Below are 18,739 nucleotides of genomic sequence, written 5' to 3'. Positions count from 1 at the left end.
TTTTAAGACATACAAATTGACAGTACAACACACGTCATGTCAAATGTCTGAATGCTTGCCTTACTGTAACCTGTGCTTTAGCTCCTTATTTATCTCTTCTGTCTTGTCAGCCAGTGTTCGTATTTGATTAATGAATGATAATGCTAGGATGACTTCCCTGATCACTTCCTCAAACCCCTCACCTACTGCCTCCCCTTGCTTCTGTAAACCACTCGCGTGATTTATGAGCAGTCTGAGTTCTCACTCCGGCAAGCTGTTGAGATATTATGTTAGCGTTTCCGCGAGTTTGAATTTTCTTCGTGAAATGTAGCAAAGGGTGTGTTATTTATTTCATAACAATGAGCGACTTACAAGAAGCGTTAAATTTGTTGAACATCTTACAATCAAACCCTCTATGCAATTATATTTATGAGAAACGATCTGAGCTGAAAGTAAATGACGCACTCAAAATTAAATATCAATGAGGTAAACAAAAAATGCAAACTCCCCAATTTCAATCTTCATGTTATGAGAGATTCTTCTCGCTATTGAGTAGAAGTGGAACAAAACGTATTGCTACGTTTTCAGTAAGTTTGGGAAAAAAAATGATTTTTATAGTGCTGCATGTTAGGTACATCTGATTCAAGTAACTTTATTTTAAAACGTAATCAAATATCAGTAATCGTACATTTGTTAAACAAGGAGAAATTTTAACTTTCGGAAGACATCAGATTGAGCATGTTTTTTCAGAATCTGCACATATTGAGGCAATAAACCATAATAAACAGGTAGCATCAAATAGACAGGTTCTTGGGTCACTGAGAAGATGACAAATCCAATAACACGGGCAACTATTCAGAATTTTTAAACTTCCTTGCTCAGAATGAATCTGTTACACGAGAGTATTGAAGTCAAATTGACTATTCAAAAAGATTTCAGCCGAGATTCAAAATGAACTTGAGATGAGAACTTCTGCTGTTAAGGACAGAAATTCAAGAACATTATCTCCAAGACGAGGAAATTAGACAGAAGTTGATGGATATTATTAGTGAGAAGTCCCAAACAATAAGCAGGAGAATGGGTGCCATACAGGAATGCTGTAGTAGAAATACTAAAGGGGATGCCTAGGAACAACTGTCTGTAAATGAGAAGAGCTTGTAAACGTAAACAACGGCCGATGTGCAAACAGGGAATTGTATGTAGATCAAAGAAACAGTTGTTGAAGAAATTGTGGGCAGATTTTGGTAATAACCTGGAAAGGCTAGGTCAAGCAGCAGGGAAACCTTTCTGGAGAGTGTTTTGGGTAATTCAGGTGAACTCATAATAGATGAATCACCGGATAGCCAGAAGGAATATTTTGAAAATCTTCTCAACGTAAAAGGAAATATTCATGGTGGTGTCGCGAACAACAGAGCTCATGGGGAGGAGGGAAATGATGTTGGTGAAATTACGCTTGAGGAAGTGGAAAGGATGGTAAATAAACCCCATTGTCATAAAGCAGCAGGAATAGATGAAATTAGACCTGAAATGGTGAAGTATAGTGGGAAGGCAGGGATGAAATGGCTTCATAGAGTAGTAAGATTAGCACGGAGTGATAGTAAGATACCTTCTGATTGGACAAAAGCAGTAATTGCACCTATCTACACTGCTGTTTATAGAAAGTGAAACACTCGGAAGCAATGGTTTGAAACACGCCAAAATCAGAGGACGTGTAGAACACTGGAATCATAATAAGTGTTTTAAATTGCAGAGAGATGGCATGCACGTAGGCTCAGCAGTGCTCTTCTGTGTGTGACCGGCCAGGGCAGTGTTACGCAACGCGCAGTGAATGCGGAGCCGTCATACGAAGTGGAAATGTGTACCTAAGTGCCACTATGCCTCGCTGACATCACAGGAGGGAATATCAGCATGTGAGTGCGTTCGAACGGGGCAGAATAATAGGGCTCCGGGAGACGGGTCTGTCGTTCCGTGACAGTGTGGCTTGTACAGGGTACGCTGCTTCAACAGTGAGGCATATGTGGAACCAGTGGAGAGAAGAGAGCCGTACACAGCACCGACAGCGCACTGGATGACACGTGACCACAGAGCGAGATGACAGCCACCATGTCCGCTTGGCCATAACGGACAGAACAGCTTTGTCCACTGTGTTGGCTCGACGTTGGAGCACTGTAATGGGTGTGGGAATGTCTGCATCGACGGTTCGACACCGTCTTCTGACGGCCGGACTGGTGAAACTCATGTCATTGCACCGGCTTGCATTGACCAGCAACCACCAACGCTGTAGACTGCATTGGGTACGTGAACACCGACTCTGGCGTCCTGAGTGGCAAAATGTAGTGTTTTTGGACGAGTCCCGCTTCAACTTGTCCTACAGTGATAGCCACATAAGCGTTAGATGCCGCCGTGGTGAACATAATCGGGCAGACCGCATTGTTGAGCAGCATAGCGGACAAACACCAAGCATGATGGTTTGGCGCGCAATTGCCTATAACATGCGATCTCGCCTCCTACGTCTTGAGCGCAATCTGAACAGCTATCGCTACATCAGGGAGGTTTTAGAACCCTAGGCACTGCCCCATCTGCAGGCCGTTCCAGATGCCATATTCCAGCAGGACAATGCCTGGCTGCATGTGGTGAGGAATGTGCAAGCCTTCTTCGAAGAACGACGGATACCACTGCTTCACTGGCCTGCCTGTTCGCCGGATATGTCATCCATAGAACATGTCTGGGATATGGTCAGTCGGCACCTTGTTCGTTCAGGTCCTCCTGCAGCCACTGTTAATGATTTATGGACGCGCCTACAAACCGCGTGGTAGAGCATATTCAGGGCTTTTTGATTCCATGCCACTACGTCTAACGGCTCTGATTGTAGCGCGTGGTGGCGCTACGCCGTACTGACTTTCCACGGTCACCGTGCATGTACAGTTCTGTAATTGTAATCATTTGTGTCTTGTCATGTCCCTAATATGTGGAATAAATTGCATTCTGATCACAGCTCTCGGCCTTGGTGTTTCACTTTCTACAAACAGCAGTGTATAAACAATTGCAACAACTATCAAGGTATCTCATTGATCAGTATACCAGACAAAGTATAAGAATAAATTGACAAGAGGGTCCACCTTTTCAATACAATATATCAAGTAAATTATACTACACAAGTCTTCAACCATTTAGTGGCCATCTTCAGCCATCTTAGTTATCTGATTAACTAACTAACCCCATGGCATTACAGCCCTTGAACGGCGACCACTGCTCAGCCCGAAGGCCTGCAGATTGTGAGGTTTCGTATGGTCAGCACAACAAATCCTCTCAGCCATTATTCCTGGCTTTCTAGACTGAGAAATTATGTGATAACTAAAACATCTGTATACCAGACAAAGACAAAGTTGTAGGAATAATTATAACATTAAACTACATATTATTATTTAATCTCCAAAGTGCTGTGAGCCCTATTTTACCATAATGTATGTTAGGGTTGTAGTTTATACAATATATACAATGTCTCTGATAAATTCAATACATAAACAGTAAAATAGACATGAATTGAAATGGAAAGATAAAAGTGTGATACGTACGATCCTTAATACTAAGAGTACTAATATTTAAAATACCAGATCGTAATATATACAATACATATGTTAAACAGCTAATAAGCACACACTACCAAATTATATATGTTTAAATAAATAATCAATAAATTCTGAAAATTGAAAAGAGCAGCATTTTTTGTGAAATATGAAATTTAGTGGTTTTTTGAAATAGCAACTGAATCTTAAGTTCAAAACGTGCTCTCTCAAAAGCAGGACATTTGAACAGAATGTGTTGTACAGTTTGAATATCTTCAGTGCAGAAGCACAGTGAGCCATGTTGTGTTGGAATTTTGAATCGCTCGAAGTAAGCATTGAATTTACCATGACCTGATAGCACTTGAGTTGAATGAAAGTTGCACACTACATATTTACATCCCAGTCTACTATATACATTTGTAAAAATCAAGTTTTTGGTTACTGAGCCATTTTTGCTTGCTAACCACAGTTCATTCCAACGAGGGAGCTTTTCATCCATTACGATTCTTTTGACAAAAGAAATTGGGCATTTAGTACAACTCTCTGACAAGTTAGAATTACAAGCTTCTTTGGCCAATTGGTTAGCTCTTTCGTTCCCTTTTATGGAGGAATGACCTCGCACCTACCCAAAACATATATGATTATTGTACTTTGAAATATTCTCTCTCACATGTATTGCCAAATTCTGTAAATTATATTTATCTTTTATGGAGTTCAGAGCCGCTTGTGAGTCACCGAGTATAATTGCACACGTATTTTTGTTTAAGCACCACTCGACTGCTTTCAATATTGCAAGGAGCTCGGCTTGAAACACAGAACAGTATTCCTTTAATTTTATTTTCTCAGAATGAACTTTGTCTTCACCCTCATATACCATGAAGGCGCAGCCCACTAGTGTTTCGCTGCTGGAAATGCGAGAACCATCTGTGTATATTGAATGGCTGTGATCCCTGGTACATGGGTGATAAAATACAGAGCTCATATAATCTGCTGGATGTCCGGCGGCAGTATGATGTACAGGCAGTTCAAGTTCCACTCCTTCCAAATCCTGGGGATGAATTCTGTTCTTCTTAAAGTTGACATGCTGACTCCTGTGAGATGCAGAGATTCTGTACCAGAAATAATAATAATAACAAAAATTAAGGTTATGATCATAATTTTTGCTATTACATACATACATTATCATTATAGACCGTTATGCCTTTCAGCATTCAGTCTGTAAGCCTCTATGAATTTACTAAACGTCGCCACAATCCGCTATGGCTTCATTTAGTTCTATACCGGTACCTCTTATCTTTAAATCATTAGAAACTCAGCCTAACCATAGTCGTCTTGGTCTCCCTCTACTCCTCTTACCCTCCATAATAGAGTCCATTATTCTGCTAGGTAATCTAACCTCCTCCATTCGTCTCACACGACCCCACCCAAAGCCGGTTTATGCAGACAACTTCATCCATCAAGTTCATTCCTAACTTAGCCTTTATCTCCTCGTTCTGAGTACCCTCCTGCCATTGTTCCCGCCTGTTTGTACCAACAATCATTCTTGCTACTTTCATGTCTGTTACTTCTAATTTATGAATAAGATATCCTGAGTACACCCAGTCTTTGCTCCTGAAAAGCAAAGTTGGTCTGAAAACATACGATGTAAAGATAGTTTCGTCCGGGAGCTGACTTCCTTCTTACAGAATACTGTTGATCGCAACTGCGAGCTCACTGCATTAGCTTTACTACACCTTGATTCAATCTCACTTACTACATTACCATCCTGGAAGAACACACAACGTAAATACTTTAAATTATCTACCTGTTTCAGCTACGTATCACCAATCTGACATTCAATTCTGTTGAATTTCTTACCTACTTACATCAATTTAGTCTTTGAGAGGCTAATTTTCATACCATATTCATTGCACCTATTTTCAAGTTCCAAGATTTAGACTGCTGCTGCCATTAAGACCAAGTCGTCAGCATAGGCCAAACTGCTTACTACATTTCCACCTAACTGAATCCCTCCCTGACACTTTCTACCTTTCAGCAGATGATCCATGTAAACTACAAACAACAAAGGTGAAAGATTACAGCCTTGTCTATCCACTGTAAGTACCCTGAACCAAGAACTCATTCTACCATCAATGCTCACTGCACCCCAATTGTCAACATAAATGCCTTTGATTGATTTTAATAACCTACCCTTAATTCCATAGTCCCCCAGTATGGCGAACATCTTTTCCCTCGGTAATCTGCATATGCTTTCTCTAGATCTATGAAACATAAATACAATTGTCTATTCCTCTCGTAGCATATTTCAATTACCTGACACATACTGAAAATCTGATCCTGACAGCCTCTCTGTGGTCTGAAACCACACTGGTTTTCATCCAGCCTCCTCTCAACGACTGATCGTACCCTCCCTTCCAAGATGCCAGTGAATACTTTGCCTGGTGCACTAATCAATGAGATACCTCGATAGTTGTTGCAATCCTTCCTGTTCCCTTGCTTATAGATAGGCGCAATTACTGCTTTTGTCCAATCTGAAGTTACCTTACCAACACTCCAGGCTAATTTTACTACTCTATGAAGCCATTTCGTCCCTGCCTTCCCACTATACTTCACCATTTCAGGTCTAATTTCATCTATTCCTGCTGCTTTATGACAATGGAGTTTATTTACCATCCTTTCCACTTCCTCTTCCACTACCTCAAGCATAATTTCACTAACATAATTTTCTTCCTCCCCATGAGTTTGGTTGTTCGCGACACCACCAGGAAGATTTTCTTTTACATTGAGAAGATGTTCAAAATATTCCCTCCACCTCTCCAGTGATTCCCTGGGATCTATTATGAGTTCACCTTAATTACCCAAAACACTGTTCATTTCCTTTTTCCCTCCATTTGTAAGATTCTTTATTACTGCCCAGGAAGGTTTGCTTGCTGCTTGACCTAGTCTTTCCAGGTTATTACCAAACTCTTCCCACGACTTCTTTTTGGATTCAACGACTATTTGTTTCACTCTGTTTCTTTCATGTATCTACACTTCGCTGTCTGCATCGGCCCTTGTTTAGAGCCATTTCTGATAACCCTTCTTTTTATGTTTACAACCTGCTCTCACTTCTTGATTCCACTATGATGTTCGTTTTTTCCCATCCTGAACCTGCTTCCTGTCCACTGTTCAAAACTTCCCACTAATCATATCCATGTACTTCTGTCTAATTTCCTCGACCTGGAGATTTTCTCCCTTATTCGTTTGCAGTAACTGCAATCACTTTCAACGCTTATACGAACCTCAGATGCAAACAAAAAAGTCGGAGTATACAACAGCAGCCATGCCAGGTATGATGGCTTATAGCCTGATGATAGGCCAAGCCTTGCGTTTGCTTGGTGTGAAAATAGGAAACCACGGAAAACCATCTTCAGGGCTGCCGACAGTGGGATACAAACCCACTATCTTCCGGATGCAACTCACAGCTGCACGCCCAATAAAGAGTTAGATGGTATTTAAGGAGATCCACTACATCAATGAGGGGATTATAAAGGCACCAGTTCACCTTGGGAAAGAGAAGCTGACACTGGTGCAAGTGTATGCCCGTTAGATGGGTTGCAGTCAAGATGAAAAGAACAAGTTTCTCGAAGACCTAGAAGAGACCATCAGTGAAGAGAGGGCAGTCATCATCGGGGACCTCAACGCACAGCTCAGGACAGGCAGGAATGGCTGTGAGAAGGTGATGGGACCGCATGGCTATGGGAGAAGGAATTCAGAAGGGGAACATCTCCTAAACTTCTGCATAAGAAACTTTGGTAGTAAAAAACAGTTTATTCAACAAAAGAGTCAGTTAAAAGATTACCAGTTACAGCTGGAATGGAAAAAGCAGGATGGTCATTGACTACTTCATTACAGATAAAGAAAGAAGTAGACTTGTGACTGATGTCAAGTGAGAACCTCAATAGCGACCACCTGTTATTAGTAGCAGATCTGAAAGACATTAATGTACCAAAGATAACAACCAGCAAATTACCTAAGATTAAGGTGTGGGAACTTCAACAGATTGGAAAAGGACCAACTATCAGGACCGTATAAGAGGACAACTGCCTACAGAAGAAGTATAAAGTGATTCAATCCAATCTCCTATTTCCATCCTTACTATTTCCTCTAGCAAATCTTCTGAGCTTAATACTATGTCAATCACGCTTCCTCCCTGCTCTGAAACGTCATTTTCCCAGTACTATCGCCCTCCATCCATCCATCCATCCATCCATTTAGAATATATAAATTCCCCGCTGCACACATTTCTAGGAGTTTCTCACCATAACCTTATCTTCACTTCTACTTTTCGTCATTAACGTTCCTTCTTCTCTACTATAAACTAGGCTCTGTTCCCCTATTCTCGCATTCCAGTCTCCAAAATAACAACATATCATCTTCTCTCTTATCAAGCTAATATCCACCAATAACTCTTCAAAATATAGAAAAACCCTAGATGTCCTCTGATGCTGCCTTTATTGTAAAGGTCACTGATACTTTCACAACAGGGAAAACTGATGGATGGATTTAGTGTATAAGACAATTTATGTTAAGTGTTGCAATGTTTTAAATACAATCGTTATTTTAACATTGTTATTTGTTGATTTCATTGTCTACTTTAAACTTAAATTACAGGAGCAACATTTGATAAAATTCACAGTTGTCCACCTCCACATTTTATTTCTAGCACTACCGTATAATATTCTCTTTTTTAAATTTCACTGAAATACGAACGAACTCCAGCCTTGGTGGGCCCGAAAACCTGCATATTACGAGGTGTCGCGTGGTCAGCGAGACGAATCCTATCAGCCACTATCTCACCGTCAGATAGCTCCTCTATTACAAGTACGACCTGGCCGGGAATTGAACTTGGGGCCTCTGGGTTAGAGGCAGGCAAGCTACTCCTAGACCACGGGCATTAATTCCCCCTGTTCTTTCAGAAATTTCGTAATAACTTACGGTACTAGTTTCAGCAAATTTTGATTGCAATTTTTTCAGAATAACAATAGCATGCTTTCAAGAGTAACTATGGGACTAAAGTTCTATAATTCAGACACACATAACACGGAACTTCACAGTAGCTTATCATTATCATCATCCAGTTATCAACCCGAAGACTGATTTGTAGAAACAAAAGTAGTCGCAGGAATGTCATCCTACATGCATTTCTGTCTTGAGCAAGACGTTTCATGCAGTGTAGCCTATAAGGCCTTACAAATCATTCAAAAGCGTCTCTAAATTGTTGAGTGCATTTACTTTGGTCAATATTTCCATGGCAACTGAGAAATATGTGAAGGCACACAATCTTTCCACGGCCGCTCTTTGAATTACTGTGACATTTTCTTCAGGCCCATCATACGGTATACGGTACTTGCAAACATTTCGAATACGTACCACTATGCAACGCACATTCTCTTTGACCCAATGTAGCTGGCAGTCGATGCATGCAAAAAAGACAAGTTGCATTCCAAAATCATTTTTGCAACTCTATGTATAATTGTAAAAATCATTAATATGATCCGTGTTTTCGATTCTAAGTTAGACCTTCAGAAATTAACTTTAAAATCCTAGGCCAGTTGTGTCACTGACTGAATAATTGAAACCATTATAGCAATATTGCTGAGATAACTTCCATCCTTCAGCGTTAAATAAACCGTAATATCGATATAAGATTACCTGCATATAATTCGCCGTCAAGCTAAGTACTGTAACGAAAGCATTATAGGTCTACCGAACGGAAAATTATTGTATCCGATGAGAAACCTCCTTTGAATGACAGTTGTTTTTGGCAAAAGGGGGCAGTATTACTGAATATAACGTCGTTCTACTACAACCTACGACTTATCAACCGCTTGTCAACTACAGCATTAGGCCCGTGTTCTTGTGTTGGTTCCGTGTCGGCTATTTGTCGCAGTATGTTGAAAATAATGTCATGGTACTCATTACCGGTACCATACTTTTCAATAATAACTCTAGGAATGCCCTTTCAGAATATTTTAGTCATATATTTGTTACTCCAAGCGCTTGTACGGGTAACCGAGAATATTTATTCTTTAGTTATAGCTTATTGATTTTATTACCCTCACCGCTTATGTCGTTGAACCGGTGACTATTCGGTACGGTACATACTGTACAGACTAGTACTGTAATCATGATTATTATGCCTAGGTTCAGAATACTACCACTGGGAAAAGACAGTGGTAGCCTCGAATTTATAATTACATTAAAAAGAAGATATTTGAAGATGTACCTTCCTTAAAAATAGCTCTTTCTTTGTAATTATGTTATACTTATTTTTCACATGAATACTCCTTGGTTGCTTTGCAATATGAGCCACTGCAATTTAAGGTAGGTATGACCAGGGATACGACTGGACATGCGTACATTTGTGAACGAGTTACCGAAACGTCACCAATGAAAACAAACGAATGTTTTGGAATTGTTATCGGTAGCTATTCTTCCAGCCCATTCTTGCGGAAATTTGCGCACACAGTAAAAACAACTGGAATTTAGGCATCAGTTGAAGTTCGGCTCATAAATTGCAAGTGATGGAAGGTGCAAAACATTTCGGCAGTTAAGAAGAGTGATTGATCTGCAGCGATAGTTCGGCCATTCTTGACATTTTTGTCGGTCAATTTATGTGTTCTTATCTATGGCATAGTGTAGTAAAGTGTCTTTTGGGAAATTAAAAATCTGAACTTTTGTAGGTATAGAATCTGTCGTAGATACTCCAGTGGAATATGAGTGTCGTTAGTAACCCACCGCACAAGAAAACTAGTAATGTAGTTACAAATGTTGGTGTTAGACAAGCCAAAATTCGGAAAGAACCCATTATTTTGGATCCAGGTAATACTTTGTGTTTTCTTCGAACATCATTAATGTTCTTGGGTAACTGGGTCATAGGCTGCACTATAGAATTGGGGTGTTATGTGACGTTATTTTAACAGTCTTAAATATTTATTTGAATGCAATGTTCTTTGGCAGAGTGTTTGATGCTGATTAATGCACCTAACAAATTTCCTGACAGATCCAGTTACAGAAGAAGCATTAATCAAGAAGGGCTTCATTTCACCAGAAGATGTTCTGAGATTACCGAAGATAACTGAAAGTGAGTTCACTTGATTCCACCTATATTTTGGCTAATATTTGTAACCAATTCTTTTAACAGGTTAAGTCACATTGCTATGAGTGAATGCTTAAAATGCTGAGAAAGAATGTAGAGGGACTGTGTATAAAGAGCAAAACGGTGAACTTTTGAATCCTGAAAAACAGATGGACATGATCCGTTATTGTAAAAAGTAAACAGAATATCTCAAAATTGCCCTTTTAAGCTATGCCAGGCAGAACCTAAATGGGTATTAAAGATATAACAAAGTATCTATAGGTGTCTGTGATATTAATCCAGCAATGTGAATGTATTATTATAAGCAGCAACATTGGGGGTTAGTGGTGGATTTATAGTATTTCTATAACCCGTAGAAGCTTGGTTTGCTCTCTCTACTGGTGGTGTCACGGCAAAGAAAGTAGAATTACCTTTTACCTAAATTTGAATTGGTTATTGAAGAACTTCACTCTTTTCCAAAATGATTTTGGCTTTGCTGCTTTCTTTGGTCCAAGCTAAACCGTTTTGCATTTATAGTATGCTGCTTGTTGCCATGTCTTGATGGATGCAATAGGCCTACTTTTGAATTTGTCTCTTGGCACAACCCAGAGCAAAGTGTACTTCCACCATAGTCCCAGTCTCGTCGAATTCTGTGACGGTATGGAAGCTGCTGGGGTATGGGTGGTGCTGAGTAACAACATTCGGAGCATGGCCAGTGTGTGTTGAGTGTTATGAAAGGTGTTTCTCATTGGGTCAGTTGTGCTGCAATAGCACTTTCGGTAAAACTTTACTTACCGAGCTCGATAGCTGCAGTCGCTTAATTGCGGCCAGTATCCAGTATTCGGGAGATAGTAGGTTCGAACCCCACTATCGGCAGCCCTGAAAATGGTTTTCTGTGGTTTCCCATTTTCACACCAGGCAAATGCTGGGGCTGTACCTTAATTAAGGCCACGGCCGATTCCTTCCCACTCCTAGCCCTATCCTGTCCCATCGTCGCCATAAGACCTATCTGAGTCGGTGCGACATAAAGCAACTAGCAAAAAAAAAAAAAAAAAAAAAAAAAACAACTTTACTTCCCGCAGCCCAACGTTTATAACATTATAGGGAAGTGAAAATAATGTAAATCTTACTTGGAATTCCTTTTAGAGGAGAGATGTGTTCATTGCCATGTCTAGGAACCCACCAGCCCGCCCCGAGAAATATATTTACTTTTATAACCTAATAAAGAGCGGTAGCCGTCATCGTCCATGGCTCAAGTAGTTTCTTGCATTCTCATTGGTCATGGTGAACGGAATGTGACGTCATTGCCATCAATGCTGATAAATACATTGCGTTACCAACCCCGGCTGAATAAAAGCACAAACAGAAAAACACCCTGTAAAATTACAATGTGGCTTTAACCGTCTGGACCAATGGTCTTGTCCAGGTCTTATCCTAACCGTCCGCACGGCAAGAACCAGTCCAGACCAATCGTGTTTCCACATGAAACTAGAGGCGTAGGGCCGCTTCGCGGCTTCTAACCGTCCAGACCAATGGCCTTGTCCACGGCAAGAATCCTAACCGCCCAGACCAATCGTCTTGTCCACGGCAAGAATCCTAACCGTCCAGACCAATCGTGTTTCCACATGAAACTAGGGGCCTAAGGCCGCTTCACGCCTTCTAACCGTCCAGACCAATGGTCTTGTCCACGGCAAGAATCCTAACCGTCCAGACCAATCGTGTTTTCACATGAAACTAGGGGCCTAAGGCCGCTTCGCGGCTTCTAACCGTCCAGACCAATGGTCTTGTCCACGGCAAGAATCCTAACCGTCCAGACCAATCGTCTTGTCCACGGCAAGAATCCTAACCGTCCAGACTAATCGTCTTGCCACCAGCTATCGAAGCACCTCACTCATTAGTTCCTCCGTACAGAGGTTGGCAGCTCTGAGCATAGCTTCACAACATCCTTCCCGAGAAGGCCGCGAGCGTGTAAACAAACGACAGTCGTTCCGCGCGCAGCTGAATGTAGTGAGTGCTGGGCTGCAAGAAGTAAAGCATTGATGCACTTTCTGGTCCATTGAGGAAAGTAATTGCAAACTACCTCACTCCTCATCTTGCCAAGTATGCCTACTTTTCCCACTGCCATTATTTTTTTTCCGTTTCCTTATAACTGCATAGCCTTTGGTGGTGCTATTTGAGGATCCAACCAGCCTCTGGGCTGGTGATGAAACAGATATCCCTCTCATTGTTATGTTAATTCTGCAGTTTCTCTCCTTGTGAATAGATTACAGCCTTATTTAAAAGTGACATCACGCCCTGTCCCTATTAGGGTTATCAGATTTTTCTAAATAAAGAATGAAGCAGCCTACATTACGTTTACTAATAGAGAATTTTAATGTAGAGTGAAAACTACATTTCTTAATTCTAAATTAACTCCACAGTCTAATACATACAGTTGCAGAGCTCCTCAGGGATGAAATGGGGTCCTGTTGACAGGCGGAACGGCACCAAAGCTCTACACAACACCTGATTGTACCTTCTCACGTAAATTATATATTGTAACCATGTGAACAGCTAAATTAATTGTAAACTTTAGAAAAATACGTTGATATACTAGACTACTTATTGCTACAGCATGGTAATAACATCAAAGGAAAATGACAATAGTTTACTTTCGAAGGAACAATGGATGGCATCACTGTAGGTAACATCGTAGCCATGTTCAGAGTCCTATTATTGAACTGAAAAATAGTTATGAAGTGCAAACAAATCAAATAATATCCAAGAGCTCGGCAACCTAAATGACTGAATTTTAGGTACCTTGTGTTTTTCTATCGCACTGAAAACTTTCATTGGAAATTTTGACAATGTAATGCAGACAGGGTGTACGGTCAGACTTTGAGGACACAATCCTCACACATAAAAGAAGAAAATATATTACAGTATATGGTTCGGTCCTACATAGTACGCACAGAAACAGAACGTAACCACATGAATTGTTCAAAATGCGTTGATACATGTCACGTTGAATCCTGGAATGTAATGGCTTATAGTGGTCCGTATTCACGACTTACTGGCCTTCTGATCCCAACTTGCTTCAGTCCGGTGCTCAAATACGTCAGCCTCGTGTCGGTAGATTTACTGGCATGTAAAAGAACTCCTGTGGGACTAAATTCCGCATCTCGGCGTCTCCAAAAAAAAACGTAAAAATAGTTTGTGAGACAGAAAGCAAATAGCATTGTTAATATCACTGCTTACAGTGATAATCTTACTGCACTGGAAAAACAGGAGATGATGAGTCCACCTTGTCAGTACTATTTAATATACATCATTTAATTGTACATGTTTCAAGAAGAGATAATTCTCTCCTTCAGCGAACTAATATTTCACAAATTCCAATGACTTGATTAAAACATTTGCAATTGATGAAAGAAGCTTATTTTTTTGACTTGATTAAAATTATAATTGAACACCTAATTATCTTATCGTGTCTCTTCCTCATAAGACACATTTATCCCCTCCGTGGGTGGTGGCAGTCTGCAGGGGCCGTTGCTTCCACATCAATACAGCTCTGCACGGAGTGTTTGTCTCTTGTTTACTTCTCCCTGCTTTCTTGCAGAGGATGTGGTTGACAAGTTTGCCAGCCTCTCCAGTTAAGAACTAAAACAAGCAGCGTTAGGCCTCTAGTTTCCTGTGTAAACACCCCTGGGCTGGATTGGTTAGGGTAGGAGTGAACAAAACCAGTGGTATGGGGACAAGCAAAGGGCTAGAACAGAGAGTACACTAATTCCTTATCACCGCTGCAGCGTTGTACCCTCCTCTGCGTTAAGGTAAGTGTGGTATAAAATCATTCCTATCCTGAATTCAGCATTGTGTCCTGTTTCTCTGCCGGGGTAGGTAATACAATATGAGTGACATTAGAATGCAAGTTTGGGGAGTGGCGAGTACTCCTCTTCCTTAGGTTATAAAAGTAAATGTAGTTTTTGGGGCGGGATGATGGGTTCCAGGACATTGCAATGAGCCCATCTTTCTTCTCAAAAGAATTCCAAGTAAGATTTGCTTAAATTCTACTTCCTAGTAACGCTACTATGGTCGGTGAACACGGGCAGTATTCCTACCACTTCCACTTTCTTTTGCCAGGCTCCTCGCTTTCATCAATCCTGTCCAACCTACCTTGGTCAACTCTCGTTCTTTTCCGACCCCAGTGGCATTAGGTTGCAAGGCCTAAGAAGTTTTTCATTGTCACGTCCTTAGTGGCCCTTGTCTTTCATTGTCAGATACCTTCATTTTTTGAAGTTTTGGAATTTTTCAATTTTTCTCAGCTGATCAGTGTTTATAGAGGATGGTCGACCTGTACTTCCTCTTAAACCAATTATCACCACCACCAACTCGCACATTTATTATGGAGTCTATAATCCTTTGAACTTCGCTATTTTACCCCGTCTGCGTCCAGGTCGACGTGAAGGATTCCCAGCCAGCTGCTTGGGGAAAATCATAATTTGGTTCAATTCAACGTGGGATCCGAAAAGGAACGACTTTCTGACGTATAGAATATCTCAGTCTTGCCGATGGACATCTCCATCCGACAAACATTGGCAATGATATCGAAAACCTTATTTCTAGCTATCTTATTCTACTCATAGTTAATCATTACTTCTACTTATTTATTAATGATTCAAGAAAAAATTTAGGAAGAGATAAATGTAGTTGTGTACCGGTACTAATAATTTTCTTTGATCAAATAAGCTACCACTGAAACGCTGACTCTTCATTTGCACAACTATCCTATGTATTTTACATTCCACTTGCTTCACCTTCATAATTGAAATAGGTTCATTTTGTCTTCAATGTGTGTTCCTATGAGTTAAACTGGTTAGTTATCGTCTAAACCTGACAATTTTCAACATTCTAAACCTACTTTCCTTATTCAATCTTGGTCTAGTCCTCTAACTGTAAATCGGAGTTTAGTATCATATTGAACTAGTATTATGTCCTTTAACATCATCAATACGTCCTACCTAAGGTATCACCTACTTAGATCGACTAATCTGAACCTAATCTCATCTACATTATTTTGATCTGAAGTTTCTGTCTGAATTTTTATTATTTGACATCTTTATTATGTGGAATTTTATCATCTGGAATCGCATCATTTGGAATCTTATTATGACCTCCGTTGATTTCTTGGGTTTCGGAATGCTCAACAAGTTTCTCATATACAGCCACTATTTGCTGTTATCAAGTTATCATTGCCAAATGAAATATATTTACACCTATCATTTATGTGTTAAATTTATGTCACATTAGCAAATTTCAACATGCCAAATCTATATTACATTAAGCATAAATTAGCCTTAGAATTCACATATGTGCCTATATGTATTGTGCTTTCTTCCTTGGTAATATTATAAACTGACCTCTACATGTATTCCGTTGTGCCATTTTACTGAATTGCTTCATGACCTCTGTCTTAACTTGGCTTAGGAAAGAGAAACTCTAAATGTGTCGATTAAATCTATTACAATCCTTCATATCAACATCTATTTCAAGCATGGAGGCTGTGATACATTACTACGAGTTTTTATTTAAGATGGGAATACGCTGTGGTCATACTTGTATTCTTCAAAATTACCGATGCATGCACCTTCATATCTTTTACATTTCCATTCAGTTCAACTCTATCGCTTCCTAGTTACTGTTTTTCTCGTTTCAAATCTTCTTAATAACCTCTCATTCATCATAACATTAAACTTCCCTCGATATTGCTTCTGCATTTGCCCATAATTTGCATAGGATCTATTCCTTCTTTGCATTGTATAGCCATTATCATGTCTAGCAATATTATCATCTCCTAGAATCCATCTAAATTTCATACAGCATGTATTCTTCACAATACTCTTTGAATTACAACAACTTAGCCCTTCCGTATGATTTGGGATCTTATATCTATATGTAACACACTCTCTTGTGGCATAAGCAAAACTATGGCTAAGGTTAGAATTCACTTATAACGATGTCACTTCCTACATCGATAGACATATTGACTAGCACAAATATCATTTGTCAGTTTACACGAAATAGGTTAGTTCTGTCGGTCATGTTTGGCACTTGGGTTATATGTGACTGGCAATTTAGCTAAAGTAATCATTCTCTACGGTGGGAATTTTGAAAACAAGGAACTTATCTTGCTTCCATCACCCCTCTGAGTTGGCCTCTTCTCAGCTGCTACGTGCGATTCTTGCGCCTGGTAACTGGTCCTCTCTACATCATCTCTGGTCACGATGAATCATCTTGAGCCAAATTATGCAATCTCAGGCAATCCACTCCCACGTCTTAGAAAGACTCCATGGTGTCAAGCTCGCTTGCAATTTACACGTTCCCTTTTTGTATTGTTAGTAATTTTTCGGCCTAATTCATTAATTTTTTGTTTTATTTTATACTGCATTTCCAAATTCCTTTGTTGAATAAATTATTTTATTTTAAATTTCTTTTCCACTAATTTGTACAGAAAGGATGATTACTTAGTTGTACTTACTCTTAAAACAAAAATCACCATCACCAGCCACTCCTAGTCCTTTCCTGTCCCATAGTCGCCATAAGACCTACCTGTGTTGATGCAACGTAAAACCAATTGTAAAAAGAAAAAGCTTTATTGGAAGATATAACAGTTATGAAATGACCCTCTTAGAATGGTCATGAAAATATACAATAGATCTTTCCAAGAAAGTATGTGTGTTACAGAAAAGAAACTTATTGAAAATGCTTGGATAAAACTTCCATTGGTGCAGGGTAGAAAAATATATTTTGTTTTCTACTCTTGTCATCAGATGGTACAAATTTTGTAGACTGGTTTTATTTTCAAGTGGCATTGTGTGTACCAGTTCAGTTGCAGATAACAGTACGAGCACATGCTGCACTCTTTCATCACTAGACTCTTGTTATCTCCTTTAACGCTATTTTACACATGGTATATTAGGGCTGTAGATAACAAAACTAGATTAACACATAAAATAAGAAGCAAAACTTAAAACTCCTTTATTATTTGCTATGTCAAAGAAGTATTTAGAAGGGAATGTTTTGAAATATACCTTACTTAAACTGATAATGATATGGTGAAACCAAAGCTAATGGTAAGTTGAAATTGTAATCTGCTATAAAGCTAATTGGCATGGCATAAGAATTGAGAAAGTGTTCAACTTGTATTGGCTTGGAGTTCTTGGTGTTCACTGACATCTGTGTATTCTGGTTTCAAGATTATCTCTGCTCTCCTGAAGCCAACGTGTACGACATAGACTTCACTCGTTTCAAGATCCGCGATCTGGAGACGGGAACGATTCTCTTCGAGATTGCCAAGCCGCCCCCTGCAGGTAATGTTAACCCTCATTTTCCTTATCTGGGCTACAGTGTTTTGTTTTTTATTTTCCGTCTTCACTCCCGATTTTGATAGTAAATCTTTTGAGCGACTGGCTCATTACAGACAATGTAGCCTACTGAAAATGGCACATGACAAGCTTATGCGGGATGAACTGTTTTCTGTCGTGATATCTTGAAACCTGTTCAGTCAAAAGCCTTTTCGTTGTCCTTAACTGAGCGTGAAGGAATCGTCCCATAAGAACCGAGGTCTTGATTTGTAACGCTAACCACGAGGTCCGGTCGGTGAGACCGTCGAAAGTGTTTTACATTTTAATACATGTATAAATTCCAACATTGTCTAAAAACGTTTCTGGTACTCAATTGTGGCCTTTCCTAATGGAATAATCTACCACTTGATGGCAAATCTTTTTAATTATGGCAAAAGGTAGCAACACAGAAAAATATTACAATGATAAAGGAACTAAAGACTAATACGATATATCACTAAGTAATATGCAAAATTATACTGCATTCGCTTACAACACAGTCATGACTAATCAGAAAGGGTGGAAATGAATGAAAAATGGAAAACTTCTACAAGGCAGAAACTTAGTCTTCATTTCTACTCGTGGTGAATGCATCGAGTACATACTTTACTAGAGTACCCCAAACAGATTGTTTTTTTGCACCCGTGGCATGAGTACGAGGTTTTCCTTTTCTTCTTTGCGTCACACAGGTAACA

At 39.7% G+C, this 18,739-nt stretch overlaps 1 protein-coding gene across 2 annotated transcripts in view; it reads left to right on the top strand.

Annotated features, from left to right (window-relative positions):
- Positions 1-9,942: 9,942 nt before the first annotated feature.
- Positions 9,943-18,739, top strand: part of unc-119 (unc-119 lipid binding chaperone) — a 49,943-nt gene continuing 41,146 nt past the window's right edge. The window contains exons 1-3 of one of the 2 annotated variants that reach the window (XM_067159092.2): positions 9,943-10,409; positions 10,548-10,671; positions 17,898-18,011. In XM_067159092.2, the coding sequence (XP_067015193.1) occupies positions 10,566-10,671; positions 17,898-18,011 (220 nt within the window). In that variant the 5' untranslated portion in view covers positions 9,943-10,409; positions 10,548-10,565. The remainder of the gene's footprint in view (positions 10,410-10,547; positions 10,672-17,897; positions 18,012-18,739) is intronic. The other variant, XM_067159091.2, reaches the window with a different exon arrangement.

Source organism: Anabrus simplex, chromosome X (assembly GCF_040414725.1).
Source record: "Anabrus simplex isolate iqAnaSimp1 chromosome X, ASM4041472v1, whole genome shotgun sequence".
Taxonomy (NCBI): domain Eukaryota; kingdom Metazoa; phylum Arthropoda; class Insecta; order Orthoptera; family Tettigoniidae; genus Anabrus; species Anabrus simplex.
This window is presented reverse-complemented; position numbering and strand designations above follow the sequence as displayed.